At 42.4% G+C, this 19,563-nt stretch overlaps 1 protein-coding gene across 5 annotated transcripts in view; it reads right to left on the bottom strand.

Annotated features, from left to right (window-relative positions):
* Positions 1 to 5,004: 5,004 nt before the first annotated feature.
* LOC110561939 (ABC-type organic anion transporter ABCA8B-like) overlaps positions 5,005 to 19,563 on the bottom strand; it is a 70,109-nt gene continuing 55,550 nt past the window's right edge. For 4 of the 5 annotated variants that reach the window (XM_060386487.1, XM_021658540.2, XM_060386490.1 and 1 more), the window contains exons 26-39: positions 17,305 to 17,424; positions 16,467 to 16,532; positions 15,986 to 16,077; positions 14,217 to 14,337; positions 13,524 to 13,641; positions 12,802 to 12,893; positions 10,569 to 10,729; positions 10,032 to 10,107; positions 9,865 to 9,959; positions 8,864 to 8,983; positions 8,509 to 8,649; positions 6,678 to 6,757; positions 5,450 to 5,505; positions 5,005 to 5,336 (exon numbers count right to left, since the gene is read on the bottom strand). In XM_060386487.1, coding sequence (XP_060242470.1) covers positions 5,238 to 5,336; positions 5,450 to 5,505; positions 6,678 to 6,757; positions 8,509 to 8,649; positions 8,864 to 8,983; positions 9,865 to 9,959; positions 10,032 to 10,107; positions 10,569 to 10,729; positions 12,802 to 12,893; positions 13,524 to 13,641; positions 14,217 to 14,337; positions 15,986 to 16,077; positions 16,467 to 16,532; positions 17,305 to 17,424 — 1,437 coding nt within the window. In that variant the 3' untranslated portion in view covers positions 5,005 to 5,237. Of the gene's footprint in view, positions 5,337 to 5,449; positions 5,506 to 6,677; positions 6,758 to 8,508; positions 8,650 to 8,863; positions 8,984 to 9,864; positions 9,960 to 10,031; positions 10,108 to 10,568; positions 11,915 to 12,801; positions 12,894 to 13,523; positions 13,642 to 14,216; positions 14,338 to 15,985; positions 16,078 to 16,466; positions 16,533 to 17,304; positions 17,425 to 19,563 lie in introns of those variants that run through there. The other variant, XM_060386491.1, reaches the window with a different exon arrangement.

The following is a 19,563-nucleotide window of genomic DNA, read 5'->3' as shown; positions in this document are numbered from 1 at the left end:
GCCCAGAAAACATGGTTGTAAGAGCTAGAGGACCAGGAAGTTTACTGTGAGAATGTGTTTCCTCGTAATGTCAGGAGCTACATCCATCAAGTCTCACTAAACATGATCCAAACAAGGACCACAGCAGACATGGCAAAGAGGATGGGGAAAGCCCATGCAGCCTCAACCTTACACAACAAACTAGGGGGTCCTGGAAGCAGGAGAAGTAGTCTTCTCAGGGAAGAGAACAACAACTAACTATCCAATAGCAAATGGTCAGACCTTAAACCATATGTGCAAGTCACAGATAGACTGAGCTGGCTGTATTTATCTATTCATATATGCATGCAAAACAATTAATAAAAAAGAGGAATAAGAGAGGAAGGAGGAGTATATTGGAGGGTTTGGAGGAGGAAAGGGAAGGGGGAAATGATGGAATTATAATATAAAAAATTAGAGAAGTAATTTAAAACAAAAATTGAAACAAAAATTGCAATTAAAAAACATTGTTAGACTTTTAAAGTTATGCTGCATTTTATATTATACTATAATTGTGTATTAGATCTTAGGGACAAACAAGAAAGAAAGTTTTATATTTGTGTGAAAAAGTTGATAAGAGGTGGAATGTTAAAGTTAGCTTCAGATGTCAACCTGACTCAAACCTAGAGTCCCCCAGGATGAGGGAACCTCAAATGAAGAGTGATCCAGCTCAGGTTGGCTTGTGTTCATGTCTGTGATGTGTTTTTCAGTTATTTATTAATTGGGGAGGGCCCAACCCACTATGGGTGGTGCCTCCCTTAGACACATAGGCCGGGGCTGTGTAGGAAAGCAAGCTGGGCAGGACATGAGGAGCAAACCAATGAGCATCATTCCTCTGGGGTGTTTGCTTCAGTTCCTGCCTTCAGGTTCCTGCCTTGGCTCCCCTCTACTAAAGTCTGTAACCTATAAGATGACATAAGCCCTCTTCTCCTCAGCTAGGCTTGGTCAGTGCCCTCCTACAGCAACAGAAAACCAAACAAGGACACATGGCCTAATAGAGGTAAAACCCACGAGCATTGTCTTTGATGTCTTGGCTTTTGGAAGTAGCTTGTTGGGTGTTTTTGGTAAAGAGGAAAAATGCTGCCTTATTTTACATTGGGTTTAGATATTTGTGCTCTTGACGTCATTTGGTCCTCTTCACTGGTCTTCGAGTCTTTGTGAGCTTACTGAACTCCCTTGTCTCCTTTGGAACCTTCACCTTTTAGAGTTTTGTCAAGTTTATTGTGCTCCCAATGGGGTCATGTCCACCCTCCCTCCTTTCTCACCTCGACATCATCTCTCTCCTTCTAGACCACATCTCTCTCTTTTTCTGCTTTCTTTGCTGATGCTTGGCCTTACTGGCTTTCTTATGTTTATGGTCTTGAGCCTGGCCTTTACTGCAGAGCCATCTCTCCAGCCTTTACAGGGCTCTCTTAAGGGATCTGGGATGGAGGCTCTTGGACTTTCTGAGCCACAACCATTCCTTTCTAAACTCCTGTGTTAGAAAGAGCTGATGTGCAACATAGTATTTCAGAACTCTGTGTCCACCCATGTAGCAGTCTCCGTGTGTGTGTGTGTGTGTGAGTATCTCTGCTATTGTAACCCCTCATTAGAAAAAAAAAAAACAAAACAAAACCAAAACCAAGGAAGTGGCCATTCAAAAAGGAACACACAGAGTTTATATCAAGTGCAGACTGGATGTTATTGTCCAGACAGCTGCAACTAAATGCTCAACAGCTGTGGTTTGACAAAATAAATGAATAAAATTTGATGTTGGATGGCTTAAAACTGTGACTATGAGCACTACACAAAGGTTCAGATGGCCCTTGGTTCAGGATAGCATGGTTCTGAAAATAAATAGCTCCAGGCATCGCTGGTTTCTCTTTTCGTATGCTCTGTTTTCCAGTTCTCGAGAAGGTTTAAGCTATCACCTTGTGGGCTGCTGGTCTTGCCCTTCTCCAAATCACTATAGAATTAAACTACTCACTGGATTTGATTTGTTTTCCTAGTGTCAATGTTGCTGCTGTTGCATTTGATCTAGACTCGGCCACTTTTCTTTGAGTCCCAGAAACCCACAGACTATAACTAGAAGGGCCAGTCAGTCACCATTGCAGAAATGTTTGTTCCTGTTCTATACTTGAGCATCTTTTGGATATATGCCTAGGAGTAGTATAGTTGGGTCTTGAAGTAGCACTATTCTTTTTTTTTCGATTAAATGAATTTTATTACATTTTTTAACTTTTTTAATTTTTTTATTAATTACACTTTATTCATTTTGTATCCCCCCATAAGCCCCTCTCTCCTCCCCTCCCGATCCCACCCTTCCTCCCCTTTCTGTATGCATGTCCCTTCCCAAGTCCACTGATAGGGGAGATTCTCCTCTCCTTTCTGATCTTAGTCTATCAGTTCTCATCAAAAGTGTCACTATTCTTATTTGTCTGAGAAAGCACCAGATTGATTTCCAAACTGGTTGTACAAGTTTATATTCCCATCAGCAATGGAGGTTCCTCTTTCTTCACATCCTCTCCAGCCTGTGTTGTCACTTGAGTTTTTGGTCTTAGGCATTCTGATGGTTGTAAGGTGAAATTTCAGGGTTGTTTTGATTTGAATTTCCCTTATGACTACGGATGTTGAGCATTTCTTTAAGTGTTTCTCTGCCATTCGATATTCCTCTTTTGAGAATTCTCTGTTTAGCTCTGTACCCCAGTTTTTAATTGGGTTACTTGATTTGTTGCTGTTTAACTTATTTTTTAGCTTTATATATATATTAATTACAGTTTATTCACTTTGTATCCCCCTGTACCTCCCTCCTTCCTCCCCTCCCAATCTCATCCTCCTTCCCCCTTCTCCACCCATGTCCCTCCCCAAGTCTACTGATAGGGGAGGTCCTCCTCTCCTTCCTTCTGATCCTAGTCTATCAGGTCTCATCAGGACTGGCTGCATTGTCTTCCTCTGTGGCCTGGTAAGGCTTCTCCCCTCTCAGGGGGAGGTGATCAAAGAGCAGGTCAGTCAGTTCATGTCAGAGACTGTCCCTGTTCCCATTATTATGGAACCCACTTGGACACTGAACTGCCATAGGCTACATCTGTGCAGAGGTTCTAGGTTATCTCCATGAATGGTCCTTGGTTGGAGTATCAGTCTCAGAAAAGACCCCTGTGCCCAGATTTTTTGGTTCTGTTGCTCTCCTTGTGGAGCTCCTGTCCCCTCCAGGTATTTCTATCTCCCCCTTCTTTCATAAGATTCCCTGCAAGCTACAAAAATTTGGCTATGAGTCTCAGCATATGTTTTGATACCCTGTTAGGCAGAGTCTTTCAGAGGCCCTCTGTGGTAGGCTCCTGTCCTGTTCCCTGTATTCTCCCTCTTCTAATGTCCACCCTCTTTGCCTTTCTGAATGGGGATTGAGCAACTTAGCCAGAGTCCTCTTTCTTGCTTAGCTTCTTTAGGTGTACAGATTTTAGTATGTTTATCCTATATTATATATCTAATATCCACTTATGAGTGAGTATATACCCTGTGTGTCTTTCTGCTTCTGGGATACCTCACTTAGGATGATCTTTTCCAGATGTCCCTCAGTTGAGGAATGGATACAGAAATTGTGGTACATTTACACAATGGAATACTACTCAGCAATTAAAAACAAAGAAATCATAAAATTTGCAAGCAAATGGTGGGATCTAGAAATGATCATCCTGAGATGATCCAAAAAATCTGGGCACAGGGGTCTTTTCTGAGACTGATACTTCAAACAAGGACCAAGCATTGAAATAACTTAGAACCCCTGCACAGAAATAGCCCATGGCAGTTCAGTGTCCAAGTGGGTTCCATAATAATGGGAACAGGGATTGTCTCTGACATGAACTCATGGGCTGGCTCTTTGATCACCTCCACCTGAGAGGGGAACAGCCTTACCAGGCCATAGAGGAAGACAAAGAATCCAGTCCTGATGAGACCTGATAGACTAGGATCAGATGGAAGGGGAAGAGGACCTCCCCTATCATTGGACTGGGGGAGGGGCATAGGAGAAGAGGGAGGGAGGGTAGGATTGGGACAGGATGGGGGAGGGGGCTAAAGCTGGGTTACAAAGTGAATGAACTGTAATTAATGAAAATAAACTAAAAAATAAAAAAAGAAAAAGAAAAAAATAGGAGATAATCTTCATCATTACTTGGCTGGATTTATGGTAATAAACATGAATGGGAGCAAAGGGGTTTGTTTTAGATTATTATTCTTGGCAGACAATATCCCAAGCATTGATCTAAATGTTAGCCTATCCAAACCCTCACCATAGTTGCTTATATTAGAAAATATTTTAAAATATTTTTTATGAAATTTGTAAATACGAGACCATTGAGGAAAGAAAGGGGGAAAGCACACAAAGATCATGAAATAGAAAAATTGGCTAGGTATACTGGTGAATTCCTTTAATCTCATCATTAGAGAGAGGCAGAGGCAACTGGATCTTTGTGGGAGTTTGAGGCCAGCCTAGTGTAGATGGACAGTTTCAAGCCAGTCAGGTCATGGCTAGATCCATTGATGTTCTCTCTCTCTCTCTCTCTCTCTCTCTCTCTCTCTCTGTATGTGTATGTGTGTGATTTTACTTTTTCATATGCTTGGTTATGTGATTCAAAACTATATTCATGAGTTTTCTGAAGCCACATAACAAATTTTTATAAAAGATCAGTTTTAACTCAAGCATCTCTAATGCTCAGCTTTCATGTTACAGTAAAAATATGGCACAACTAATTTCTCATGGCAAGTTTTGGCTTTCCAGATTATGTCTACACCATCAGGTCATCAGTGGATATCTTACATATGTGGTTACTGGATGCTGTGACCAATAGCTTGTCAGTATTTTTAGCTGTAACTGACTCTTCAGAGCATCAGGTACCCTGAGAGTAAATGTATGGATTTCACATTCTACATCAGAAAAGCATGCTTAGATGTTTTGATTAAAAAAAATTATCTAAAAGTTTTAACTAAATATAGCACACTCAGAAATTCGAACAATTGTATAAAAGTAACTTTATTTAGCATTCTATAGAGATGCCCTACGGAGATGTGGTAGAAGCTAGGCTGCCCTGTGGTCCAGCCTCTACCTAGCGCTCATCCCTTTTCTCCAACCCCTGAAGAACCATCGTGGTGTTTATAATATAGATACTAAACTATTTCATTGGTCCTATAAAAATAGTTGTCTTTAAGAAACGACACAGTCTTACGTAGGAACGGGAAGCATTTTTGGGTTAAGCTTCTTCCTGTGGGAGGAGCTTCCAATTCGCCGAGACATCTAGTTCCTCTTCCAAGCCATCCAGCTCCTGCTCCTTGGAGAGCTCCAGGAAGACCTGGAAAGGATGGAGAAGAAGGAGGGATGTCACATGTGGCCACGAGTGAGGTAAGAGTAAGCAAATTACATGTGTGCATTTCATGGGTGGTAAAATCATTACAACTAACTCACCTGCTCCAGGGTGGACTGGGAAAGGCTGTAGTCCTCCAGGTCAAAGGTCTGCTTAACTGTGTAAGGATAAATGTATTTAGGAGCATAAATATTTTCTCATGTAGACAGTCTCATAAGCCAACAGGAGGTATGCACAATTAAACTGTTAATTATGCTATGACAATTCCACTCACTTGAAAACGCATCAACATGTTTTCTTTGACTGGGGAAGCATTGCTTGAGGTAGGCTTATATGCTGTGTGCTTTCTGGATTCTGGGCTTAAGAAAGAAAATGAGAGTGGGAAACGTTCCTTTCTTGTGCATGAGCCAGTGGTTTTGCACATCCACGTAGGAAGATGTGGATTTAAGACACCTGAATCAGGTTGCCTCTGATGATTCTGGAGAAGGCTGTCTGAGGTTTGCTAGGGAGGGGATGGCTTCACACACTCTTTCTAAAAGGCACCGAAGAGTCATCTGATTGAACTTGGAATCTTCTTTGCCAACCAGAAGGGCAGTTAGAGTTTGAGTAGGAGCCAAGCAGGTTGGCAGTATGCACCCCAAGGTCCAAGGCTAGTGTTGGGCTTGGGATAGAGCTGCAGAGTGACTGTAGCAAATGGCCACGAGGCCCGGAGAGTGGGACACTTAGCTCAGAGAATGGGAGAAAGGGTCACTGTGGCTGCACATACTGTCAGCAGGAGTCACAAAGTTCTTCTAGATCTAGTAGATCTGACCTGCCTGTCAGATCTGCTGGATTTGACCTTCTCTTCTCTTCCTTTCCCCATTTTTTTTTTTTGAGACAGTGTTTCACTCTAGCTTTTGCTGGCCCGGAACATGTGGTAATCTTCTTGCCTCAGTCTCCAGAGTATTTGGGTTACAGGCATGAGCTGTTATGCCTAGTAGTCAGTTATATTACAGCAATAAAACAATAAACCAGTCCACAGAAAATTAAAGCAACACATCCTTCATAGTTCCAAAAGAAAGCATTTTCTTAAATGTAATTAAGTTTGACTCTGACTGTACCGAGATATATATATATATATATGCAAAAAACACACCAAAAACCTGGAAAGCGAAAGTAAAACTCACTACCATTTCTCCTTAAAGTTGGTGCTTCTAAAATTCAGATTAATATCTAACTCTTAATCTTATTGTGTTATGTCACGTTTCATTTCTGTTATGGGCATAGATTATCATATGATTTAGAATTGTTCTCTCCTCAGAGTCTCAGTCTCTGAGACATGGCTCTTACCCTTCTCTAACTTGAAGAAAGCTTGGGATAAAGGCTGCACGTCTTCCACTGGTAACTTGTAAACCATCAGAGAAGAGAACCTGAGAGCAAGGAAGGAGAGGTGAGCTAAGGCAGATGTGAACTAACTGCAAGCGTCCCTCTGGCCAGCAGTGACTATTTTCAATTAGGACTAGGAATTCTTCAGCACTTCTACTCTCTTGTTCTTTCTGTGTGTCCACAATGTGTGTGAATGTGAGTGTATGTATGTGGATGTTAACTCATGTGTATGGGTCTACATGCACACACAAAAGCCAAGGGACAACCTTGGGCACAGTTCCTAAAACATTATCTCTCCTTGTTTTGTTTTTCAGTGTATTTCTGGACTGGAATCTGCTAAGTAGGCGGGGCTGGCTGGCCAGTGAACTCTGGGGATTTCCTTTTCCTGCTTCCCTCCCAGCACCTCAGAGCTAGGATTACAAGTGGGTGCCACCATATTCTCAATATTCTCTTCTCTTCTCTTCCCCCATCATGTTCATCAGCGAAGGATGTAATTTCAGACAAAGAGACAAGGAATCCATTACCAAGTAATATCAGCAATGGAAATTTAAAATAATAACCTTTAAAAGATAAATGTGGACATCACAGAGACTTAAAGTGTATTTCATAAGATACTTTCTTTTTCAGAGCATATGGGGCAACCATCTCCTATACTGTGCTCATTCTCTGCACCTTCATTACATAGTTCTGTTTGGTGGGGCTGTGCACTGTTTAAAAGGCCAGACTCCACCTAAACGAACATCGGTACAAAGTCCCAATTTATTTCTAATATCAGAGATCAGACCTCTACTCTTGCCTGATGCATCTAAAACAAAAAGGGGGAACTGTAGAGAGCTGCGGAATGCTATGCCTTAAAGATGGAGCTGGTTTCCGCCTTCCACCTTCCCAATGGTGAGTGCTCTCTGTCACGAACAACTCCACATTTGGCTAAGGCTGAGGATCTGGCTTGCTTCCATGTATGTGGACTTATCTGCATTGCCCACGTGGCACGCCTGGGTTGGCTACCCAGAGGCTATTTAAGCTGTGGGCTGGCTTTCCCCAGGGTCCGAGGATTGTTCAAGGTTCCTGAATAAACTGCATTGAAAAAAAAAAAAAAAAGGCCAGACTCAAAACATTTTTGGAATCACAGTATGTGTGTGTGTGTGTGTGTGTGTGTGTGTGTGTGTTTGTCAGAGTGTGCTTACACAGAGGCCAGATATTAACTTTGGGTGATTTTCTTTATTGTTCTCCACCTTATTTTTAGAGACAGGTTCTCTCACTTCCCTGGAGCTCAGCAGTTCAGCTAGACTAGCCAGCAAACAACCAAGATTCCCCTGCTTCCACTCCTGGTGCAGGGAATACAGGAGTGTACCCTCACGCTGGGCTTTTTACGTGGGTATTGAGTAACCAGATTCGGAATCCCGTGCTTGCACACCAATCACTTAACCCGAGTCACCTTCTAGCCCCGCCCCCCCAATACATCATTTTAGTTTAGGATGACAATCTTGGACCCGAGTCACCTTCTAGCCCCGCCCCCCCAATACATCATTTTAGTTTAGGATGACAATCTTGGACCCTGAAAAGTCTCTGTGAGGAAGAACTAAGATGACACAAGCCATACACAGTACCCAGCACATAGTAGGGCCACAACACATGGTACATCCGCTTTTACATCAGCTCTATCTTCTCTGGCTTGCTTTCCATCATGTGTCTATTGAGTAATTTTTCTTCGGCCAAGTTTCCTTTCAGCTGACTGTATATTAAACAGGGGGAAACCAGCTTTTGGTACCAAATCAAAACCAAAGGCCCGCTTTACCTTTCCTGCCGAGCAGCGTGGGGGAAAAGCCTCAGGACCTCTGTGTTGAGTGGCTCCACCTGCTGGAGGGTCTTCACCTTCATCTCCAGCAGGTAATCTTTGCCAAATTTGCTTTTCAGATGTTGGATGGAGCCAATACACCTGGGAGTTGGAGAAGGATTTGTTCAGAATAGGGAGGGAGAAAAGCGTGTAAGACAGTGTTTGAACCCCTCAGCTTGCTGCTAGGTCTGCCTTAGGGTCCTTCCTGTTAACCGGGGTCTATGGTTTCCAGGCAGTAAATTTATTTCCTGTCTATAGGCAAAACCATCTAGTTACACACTGTGGGAGTGAGTGTGATCTCAAGACACATACTCACCTCAACCTCCCAGACACCATGATGGCCACTCGGTCGCACACGGCCTCGGCCTCTGCCATGTAATGGGTGGTCAGCAGGGCGCCCCTCTCTGTGTTTTTGATGATGGCTCTGATGGCTTGCCTAGATTGTCAAGACAACGCTGGCAACTTAAAAGGCATTGTAATAAACAGGAAAAGGATAGAGAAAGGCAGCGAGCTTTGGGAAGAGCACTCACAGGGTACAGCGTTTATTACGAGCCTGTACGAAGACAGAGATTCTGTCAAAACAGGCATGTGCATGGGAACAGAATGACGCAAAGTCCCACAGCGCTGCCCACGCCAGCAGAAGGGAATAGATGCAGAGCAAACCCCAAAGGCAGCTTCTACAACTTACTGAGAACTGCTGGTCTCATGCCCAGCACTAGACACTTGGTTGTGGTGCAAACGCCACTCTACCAGCCCCAGAGAAACCTGCACCATTGTAGTAGTCAGAGTGAGCGACTTGCAGCCTGACACTATGTATTCCTCCTTCCTCAGGAAGTTTTGTAGAGAAATGCTATCTCGCAGAGCGCTTTACTAAGGATATTGGTGTTTTTTTTGTTTTCCATGCATATACAAAGCTTTGGGATACATTTTTTACAATTCTCTTTGTGTGTTTTATGTGCGTGTGTATGTGCCTGTTAGCATGTGCAAGGCGTGTGTAGGTGTGCATGTGTGGAGGCTGGAGGCCAATGTTGGGTGTCCTGCTGTCCGCATTAGCTTTTGAGGTAGCGGCTCTCACTGAGCCCCGGGGCTCACCAAATGGCCAACACTAGCTGGCCCGTGATTTCCAGAGCAAGTCTTGCCTCCACCTCCAGGGTGCCGAGATTAATGCAAGCAAGATCACACCCTGTGTTTTTATGTGGGTGTTGGGAATCCGAACCCTGGTCCTAACGCTTGGCAAGTGCAGCTTTCGGGTGAGTAAAGCAGTTTTCCAGCTCCCTGCTAGACGTGGGTTCAACCCCAGTGGCGGCAGCTCCTCACCACATTTGCTGCTGCCCCTTGGGGTCCATCCCGGTCGACGGCTCATCCAGAAGCACCACAGACGGGTTCCCCAGGATGCTCAGCACGAAGCAGAGCTGCAAGAAGAGGGACGGGCCATGTGGCACCAGCCTGCTGTGTGCTTAGGGCCGCAGCGAGCCCTGCCCTACCTTTCTCTTCGCTCCCTCAGACAGGGTCTTCACAGGAGACTTCAGCTGGTCCTGCAGCTTGAGCGCATCCGCCAACCTGAAGAGAGACAGTGGAGCATCACCGTCTGCCCCATGTGAAGGGAGATGATGGGAGGCTGCGGTGGTGTTTGGGGATGAGGGTCTATGGATGGAGTTCTGGAGCTACTATACATACATACATACATGTGTGTGTGTGTGTGTGTGTGTGTGTGTGATGGTAATGGGGAGAAAGGAAATACTGCTGGCTGGGTTGAGCCCTTTTTAAACAGAATTCAAATAGTTGATCTATAATCAATACATTAGATTTTAGTATTTACAATAAATTTTACCAATACATTCCCTTTTCTTTCTATATTTAATATGACAGAAAAAAATGAACACCCCCCCAACAGGAAAGCTAATCCCTAATTGTTAATCTTCCCAGTGTCTTGAAATTTTCACCCCAGGTTTTCTGTGAATGCTGTCACCCCAGCTTCTCCCTGACCTCCTCCTTTTCTAGGTGTGCCCCCACCCACGTACCTTGTAATGGTGACTGCAGTGTCACTTTTGCTCAGGCCCTTCACCGCAGCAAATACCTCCAGGTGTTGCCTCACGGTGAGGTTGGGCCACAGAGCGTTCTCCTGAGGACAGTACCCCAGGAACCCCAGGGTGTCCCCTTCTCCACTTCCCTTCAGAAGCACCTATGGAAAGAGGTTCATTACTAAGAGTCCATGTTCTCACACAGCCTCAAGGAGTACTTCCGTGGGAGCTCTCCCACATAACTCCGAGACCAAAGGGAGCTTAATCAGGTTTGCCATCATTTTTTGAGCCTATTAGCAGTAATTACATGTAAAGAAATGTGTGCGCCATCAGAAACGTAGTCTAAGTGGACTGTGAAGGATCCTGCGAGCCCACTTTGGTCCCCAGTTCATAGCCAACGTTTAGCAGCTTTCTAAATGACGTGTCTCACCTGTTGCTCAGTGTTCTCTGAACATCTGTGACAGATGCTGTGCTTGAAGAACAGGGGCTCAAGCAGCCAGTGCACTGTTTTTGGAGGTGTTTTTTTCTACTGAGGAAACAGGAAGAGGAAGGAGCACACGACATAAGGACAGTCCGAGTGCTGCTGGGGTGGACATCGGAAGGCTTAGACGGAGAGGGACTGTGGAAGTGACTTTGGGTCACTCGATTGGCCTGTCGTCCCCCGAGGGCTCATTTAATGGAAGAGAAGAGGTTGCCGGTCATGGGAAAAATGCCAGAGACTTTTTTGTGTGTGTGTGTGTGGGGGGGAGGATTTGGCACCAAGCAGAGAGTAAGGTTGAAGCCTATGAAGGAATGCAAGTTGCTATGCTGTTTCTAGGCTGAGGCATGGTAGGGTGGACTGGAGCAGAGCGAGCAATGGAGGGAGAAGTACAGTAGAAGGACACAGAGGTCATCATCTCTCTCTACCTGTAAGACAAGTAGGAGGTGACCGATAGTCACAGAGTAGAGGGGTTGCTGAAAGTACTGAGGCAGAACCACAAGGCTATAAACCACCATGCTGGCTGCTTCCATGACAGTCAAACTCAGGACATATGTATCTTGGTTTACTTATTTATTTTTGAGAGAGGGTCTCTTATTGGCTTGGAGCTTACCGATTAGAATAGGCTGGCTTTCCAGTGAGCTCCAGGAATGTACCTGCCTGCCTCTACGGTCCCAGCACCAGGATTAAGAGCACACAGCACCGTGCTGGGATTTTTTTTTTTTTCCTGTGATTTCTGGAGGGTGAATTCAGGTCCTCAGGCTTGTGCAACAAGCCATCTATTACCTTAACATCTCCTCAGCCTTCTCACTTTTAAAGTGTTTCGTTGCAATATACCAATGAAAAGTCATCTGCTGTCCTTTCACACCTAATGAGGAAGACATGAGTGAGCTGGGGTCAGAAGAACGACCGAGGTGGAAAGCACTGGAGACAGGTCGCAGCTGAGATGAGCATTCTCCCTAGGGTTGGCAACTCACCACCATTTACCGATGAACGCCTGCTGGCACCTTGGCTTCATCTCGTCGCCATCTTCTCTGTCTTTGGTGGGATATCTATCAATTGTACCCCGCCTATCTCTTCACCCGTTGGCTTGACCGACAACCCCTCTTCCAAGGTACAGATTCACAGGCTTCTGCTTTATGGTTTTCCCTGACCTCCCTGGACTTTCCAAAGGGATTTTCATGATTCGGCTGCACAATTTGGTGAAAGGTTTCATTTCTATCCCATGATGTGTGTCTTTATTTGATCAATCATCTCTTTTTGTTTTTTTGTCCACTTTATTCAATCTCTTCACGTATGTATGAGGTCAACTTCACTTTTCTGATGTTCTCTCCCTTTTTTTTTTAACAGTGTTAACTTCCTAATAGTGTATTTACATAAAAATAAATATTTGAGCAACTTATTGCTTTCTAAAGGACAGTGAATTTACTAAAATTTTACTCAAGATTAAAATATTTCATGCTAAGAGGAAAATGGCCATCAGAAGTGTTTTATTGACAAATGGTATAGGATTTGTGTATATACATATATATATATACACATATATATTTAATCTGGCACAGAAAATTCTTTCCGTGTAACTTTGAAGGTTTAAATCATCGTTCTCTTTGGGGACTCAGTTTCTATGTATATCATGTGTCCCATTTGAACTGATGAAGTATTACATCCACCACTTCAATCATCTATAGATGGAATGGAATCTTATGGTTTATAAAGCTGTGACATCTGACAATTTTCTAATAATATGCCACCTACCTGTCCAGCTGTGGCTTTTGTGTCTCCACTTATCATTTTAATAGATGTACTTTTGCCAGCTCCATTGTGTCCTAACAATCCTAGGATCTCACCTGAAACACAGAGATTATATTGAATTTAAAATTACAGTAAAGTTACGCATAAAACAGTCTGAGGTCTCTCTGTGTGATGCATGTCCTATGATAGGTTTGTACATGGTAACTGTACAACTGTCACAACCATCCTGAGAAATTATCAAAATCTTTTCTTCCAGGCTTGGTGATAAAAATTCTCAAGAATGAGGTATTTTTCCAAGATTACATTAATGGCAATTGGAAAGCCATCCTTAGAAACTAAGAGTGTGTGATTCTGTTTCCTGCACTCTTCAGCCTTTTACAGTAATGAGTCAAACTGCATTCCCCCAACACTGGCTAGCTAAGCTTTCAGTATGTGCTGGCACCTTCCCCTAACCAATTCCCTTTAAAAATTAATAAGCATTTGAATGTCAGTTGTGTGAGTTTAATATAAATGTGATGACTTTTATGGGTCATATAATAGTATTGGTTTCTATGTAGGAATGGCTGGGCCCCTATTCTTGGAGTAAATGAGCTTACCTACAAATGAAGGTGTATAAAGGGATTATCAGGTTACCCCAATGAGGGGTCTGCATCTGAGTGAGCAGACGAAGGCTCTTCCTCGGGGACAAGGAAAGTCGGGCCAACTGTTGAAGCCCCATGTCTAACCTTTCCTGACACAGAAGGAGACATTCCTGGTGGCTATCTTGGCCTTCTTTTTGGAAAGGCAATGCTTCCCCTTGCCTGCATACTCTTTGCGTAGGCAGCTGGCAACAATGACTGGCTTCTGAAAGTGAGAAGAAGGTCGTGTCAGATTCTGTTCTCTCCCGACTTTCAGTGAATTGTAACCTCCCATCGGTATTCTCCTTCACTGCTGCTGCTCTCTATCAAAGAGACCTCTTAATAGGCCCCACCATAGCAGACTATTCTATGCTAGTTCCTGTTTTTGGAGAGAAGTCACTGGCATCCCTCCCCTACAAAGACATCTACCAAGAAACACATTATTTTATAGAACCGGCCTGGCTCCCCAAACATGCAAAAAGGCACAAAAAGCACCAGACAGCGTGCCATATGTTGGATACTGTACATTCTCACTAGAAATAGTGTCATTTGCCACTATTCCCTCGCTTTCTCAAGTCTTTCATGACTTTTGTGATTTCAGCTGTATTCGGATTTTAGTTAATAACAAGGAATTGAAAAAGTTGACATTCAGTCTGCTCATTTATATGTTAAAACAATGGGCACATTCCAAAATAGTAACTCATTTGCTAGGATGAAAGAAACTAAACATCATTATAGAATTAGTCTGGTAGACCAGTTGCTTTAATGAGCACACATTTACTCGACACTTTGTGTGTTTACCTCAACAAAACTGGTGGATGCCAAGGCATTAGCTGCTCTTGTTCTTTCCATTTGAACATCTTCATCTTCTCCTTCCGGCTCTTCTGGATTTTGATGCACGTCATTGTTTCTTGGAGAAATTCTAAGGTCAAAACCACCCATTAATAATTGACTTGTGGCTTTTATCTGTGTGTCAACAAGGGTGCAGTCTTAGAGCTGCATACTCAAGCACCACGGTTTCCCTTTGGTGCAGCCTCACTCATTCCTTGTGACTCCTCTTGCCCTGTCAACAGCACTACCATGCTTAGTGACTTCACTCCTTACCTGTCTCACATTCTATTTAGCTATGGGAAGATTATTTTCAGTGCTAGCAGATAACTCAGAATTTATCTGACAAATCCTTTTTTGTTTTTAATAGTACACATAGCACGGCAAAGTAAACTATTATGTTCTCATGGGGGAAATGAACCAGAACAATTTAAATCAGTACTGTTTCAGAAATTAAGATACTGTGCTTTCTCAGTCATAGATGGAACATGTGTTTCACCCCCTTCCTTAAGGCTCGGGAAACATCGGGAAAGAGTGCACAGAAAGAACGCAAGAGCCAGGGGATGGGGAGGAGTGCTGTGAAATGCTCATTGGTTATCACGTGGTGTTGCCCACATGAACTGACCGTAGCTGTGGTTACCTGTGTAAGACATGCACCATACTAAGTCAGCTGAAACTCCACCATGGGGTGGGGCTCCTGATGCCCCAGCTCCAGCTGAGGTCCATATGTACTTAGCAGCTGCTGAGGGAGGGTCACCTTTCTTTCAGGGAGGGATGGGCATGGGAGGGTGCCTGCTCAAGTGGTGACCGCACACCCATCTGTGTATGGATATTACTAACTGGATTCAGCGTGTTCTGAAAAAAACACATCAAGTTGGGAGGGAGATGTGAGATGGGCTGCAGGGCAATTGGATGTAGAGGATGGCGGATAGATATGACCAAGATGTATTATTGTATGTGTACAATTTCCAAAGAATAAAAAAGGAAAAAAAGTATTGTTTCAGAACATACAAGTCACATGCTTGATCTCTCCCTGTGCCGGACTACGTCTCTGTAACCTATGTCACATTCCCCGCTCCCCACTTCCCAAGCCAGGCCTGTCATACACATACATAGTCCACGCTAATCTCTTTCATTGACTTGCTCTGCACATGGGACTGAACCTTTCTACATGGCTGCTTCCATTTTGACAGTCTTTTATGCCACCACCTGTAATAGCAGAAGATGCAACCGTGGGAGGGTAAGCGAGAATTCCATGGAGCATCCATGAATGGGTACAGAAATAGCTCTGCTTCTGTATGTCATCTGAAATGGAAACAGTCTGTGGGCTACAGTGTGGGCTTCTCGCTACTCCAGGAGAAGAACATGGCTATCGCTCTTGCTGCCTGGGGATTATTCTATTCCTTATTTCCAAATGGCAGCATTAAAACAAACAAACAAACAAACAAAAACAAAACCAAACACCTCTTTATTCAAATCAATTGCTTTTTAGAAACAGCCCAGTCACACCTCCTCCAGTGCCTGACAGATTTTACAGGCAGCACTGTAGCTCTGCTTCTGTCACTGCTTCATAATATTCTTTGGTTTGTGAACCTTCGTTTCTGTTGGCACACATACATTGTTCTGCCACAGTCTATCCCAACACATGGGCATACATTTATTAGTGTGTTTGTTCATGCATGAAAGAAACAGAGAATTGTGATGAATGAAACAAAATAATCCCTAATTTGATATCTTCCTACCTAAAGATAGGGTCCTTCCTCATTGTTTTCTTTCCAAATTTCCATTCCAGACACCGAAGAATAAAAATAAAAATGAAAACATGAAGGAAAGGCTAGGATTAAAGAGAGAGAAAAGTACAATTAGAAAACACACACAAAAAAAGCCTTGTCTTAGTATGAGGTGAAATAGGAATAATTCTTGACAAAAATATATTTAGTAACATTATAACAAATTTCCAACAACTTTCTTGATATATTTTGAAATAATTTTCATTACAAATCAACTATGATTATAAGCTATCATTATTTTCTCTCACAGGTACAACTGTGCAAGTAATTATCTTGTCAGTTAATCTTTATAAAAATAGTCTCCGATTTTACAAATATTGTATTTGTATGTATTATAGAAATCTCATCTCTACAGTAATAAAAAAATACAGTATAAAAAGGAATTAATATGGTTGGGTATGATTTAAAACACAGTGAAAGAACACATTCTTACAATGAGGAATACCAGAAATGGCTCTACAATCACCAATTCTTCATCAAAGAGATGAAACATGAGAATCTAGAAAAGAAGAAAAAACATAGTTAAACAGGAAAAATTCATCTCACAGATTTTTATCTGTAGGAATATAAATTGGACCTAAGCAATCTCAACGGCATTTCTTCCTAGTGCACCAGAAATTTCAGACAAGTGTTTATTCTAACATGTGCACCAAGAAACTGGTATCTTTGCTCCCAAGGTCTATAAAATTTCATTTGAAGCAATGAGCTTCATTGATCACTTGGAGACAGGGGATCTGGGGGATGTTGAGCCAGCCTCCTCAAATGATGAGAGACTGTCCTCACTCTTATTGCACAGAACTCCTGACATACTTCCTGCACCCCCTGCTTCTCTGCGATACCCTCTTCTCCATATCTTCCTTTGTTGGTACCTTTACTATGCCCTGCAACTTTCTTCTTCTTACAGAGGCATAGATATTAGTATATAGAAAGAAAAGAGTTTAGTCATGTCAGATACCTCTCAAACCCTGAAATCCTGAAGATCAGCATCATTTTATTTGGACCCTTTCAAAAGCTATGTAAGCCTAGAAACATGAAAGGCATAAAATGTCTGGGAACACTGCTGCTTCCCACCACCCATCCCGATTCCTCTCCATGTTTTAAAAAGTGTCAGCTGCTCTATTAAAATTCAAGCAGAACACACTGTCCCATCTGGGAGAAAAGCCATTGGCATCCTCGTGCATATTCTGCAAGACCTAGAGAGGGCCCATAAAGATGTCAGACTTTTATAATTTGTCATGAATTTCAGGATGTGAGGCAGTAGTCTTACGTACACGAACAGACAACATCAAACAGCCAATCAGGGTGGAGTGTGGTATTAAAAAGGTGACGTAATACAGCATGCCATTCCCTTGGATATCCAGTATGATCGCAATTACCGAGAACATGGTAATCTAGAGGGAGTACAAACATGCATGTTAGCTGCTCTTAATTTCATGTTTCCACCTCAAGAGGATTCATGATGAAGACAGTATAGTCCAAGTTTGCTTTCCACTCATGTTAAATTAGTTTTAAAAGTTGGCATTCAGAGTAATGCCTTTTGTGATGACAGTGTCCTTGCTTCTTTAAAGACTCGTGTCTATTTTGTCACACAACATATATTTAAGTCTTGATAGGCATAAGAGAGGAACATGCGGTAGTTCATTCCAAATTTCAACCCCAACTTCAGCATCCAAAACGAAGTCAATGTATCTGCATTAACATCCTCTACTGTTAGCGACAAAGTATAAACTTTCTTTGGCCTAGACCATCACATGTGAACCAGCACTAGATAAACCAAGGGCCTGATATATGAATTACTTTATCTATGGACAAGGGAGAGAAGATGGTATGTTTTTCTTTTGCAGGTCAATTTCAGAATAGGATAAGCATTAATTACTGGGGAAATTTGAAATTGACATTTGACTGGGAAAAAGAAAACGACAGCAACAATAGGAGCAGAATTTTTGTTAGCCTTGGGAGTGTAGAAAAATAAGCAGAAACACTACAAGACAAAATTCTGGGAATAGAAAAAATATTAGATATAAAAGCCTTCATATTCTTTTCTTTTAAAAACTTTGTGTTGATCTCATCAACATTTATGTACTCCAGAGGTTTTTGTTAGTGTTAAAAAAAAGATTTGTACAGTTTCTAGAGTATTTTTCCTAATTTATCTCTTGTATTTATCACCAGCTCCTGGGAGAAGCCTGGGTGGACTCCCCTGTAGGATTTCTGTTCATCCTTTGTTTCCTAAAATGTATCATCACACCTTTTATATGTTTCAAATCTTTCTCTTCTCCAGATTTCATCTTTTCATGTTTGATATGTGGGCTGTGAGGCTGTGTGTGTCTGTGTGTGTGTGTGTGTGTGTGTGTGTGGTTGTGTTTATGGGTTTGCTTATTCCTGAGCATGGGTCACCATTTTGCTAGGCTGCGTAGCCTGTGACCCCTGAGGCTCTGCCTGTCTTCATGCCCCAACACTGAAGTTACGGTCGCATATGCAGCCATCTCTCCCCCTTTTCAAACTTGGGTACGGGAGATCTAAACTAGGTATTCATGCTCGCACAGCAAATATTTCACCCATGGAGACATCTCCCCAGCCCTAGGTTTTACTTTTTACATGAAATTTCCGCTCCTGTTTTTATAAACAGCCCTACTCACTATTTCCATAGATCTCATTATTGCTTTATTGTGTAATAGACTCTTATGATGGAAAATAGCACAGAGATCATTTATGCTGAGTTTAATAAACTGTTGTCTATTAACTGTTATCTTTTGGAACTATTTCAGGGGTGATACATTCTATTTTCCCTTGCAATCAATCTTCATTTGCAACACACTGTAGAAGCCAATATATTTTCACTCAATTTTAAATAAATCTACTCTTTGCTGTCATGAAATCACAGGAAATTGCCATGCTCATATATTACATTTTGGGGGGGATGTAATTTAGACAAAAATGTGGCTTTGTGGGGTTGATCCTCCAAGAAGTCTGAAAAAGCAGTTTCTATTTTTTCTAATATATTATTTTTATTTATTTATTTGCAGGTGTGTGTGTGTTTACAAACGCTTGTGTATATGTGCACATCTAAGGGTTCTGTATCTGAAATCAGAAGAGGACATCAGATCCCCTGGAACTAGAATTACTTGACGGGAGTGCTGCAAACTGAACTTGGGTCCTTTGCAGGAGCCCCGTGCTCTTAACAGTTCAGCTACCTTTCCTGTCCTGTAGTCTCAGGTTATAACTAAACCAATAACAGAATCTGTAGTGGGGTAAAATCGTGGAGGTTTTCTAATTACTTCCTTTTCAATGATTTTTCTGGTTTCCATCTAAATCAGTATTTTATAGTTTTAGAAACAATGTGGTCTTTCAATGAAAGACAAAGATAGCAACAGGCTGGGGTGGGGAGGTGCAGATTTCCAACGCTCTCTGTCCTTGAGGCAAATGTAAATATTTGGAAACGAAATATCAATGCGCATTTTACCAAGGACATAAAGCATTTGCTTAGAAGTTTATATTGAATATGTACAATAAATGTCAACAGGTAACATACT

This window comes from Meriones unguiculatus, chromosome 7 (genome assembly GCF_030254825.1).
Source record: "Meriones unguiculatus strain TT.TT164.6M chromosome 7, Bangor_MerUng_6.1, whole genome shotgun sequence".
NCBI lineage: Eukaryota > Metazoa > Chordata > Mammalia > Rodentia > Muridae > Meriones > Meriones unguiculatus.
Note: the sequence above shows the minus strand (reverse complement) of the source record. Positions and strands in the feature narration are given on the sequence as shown.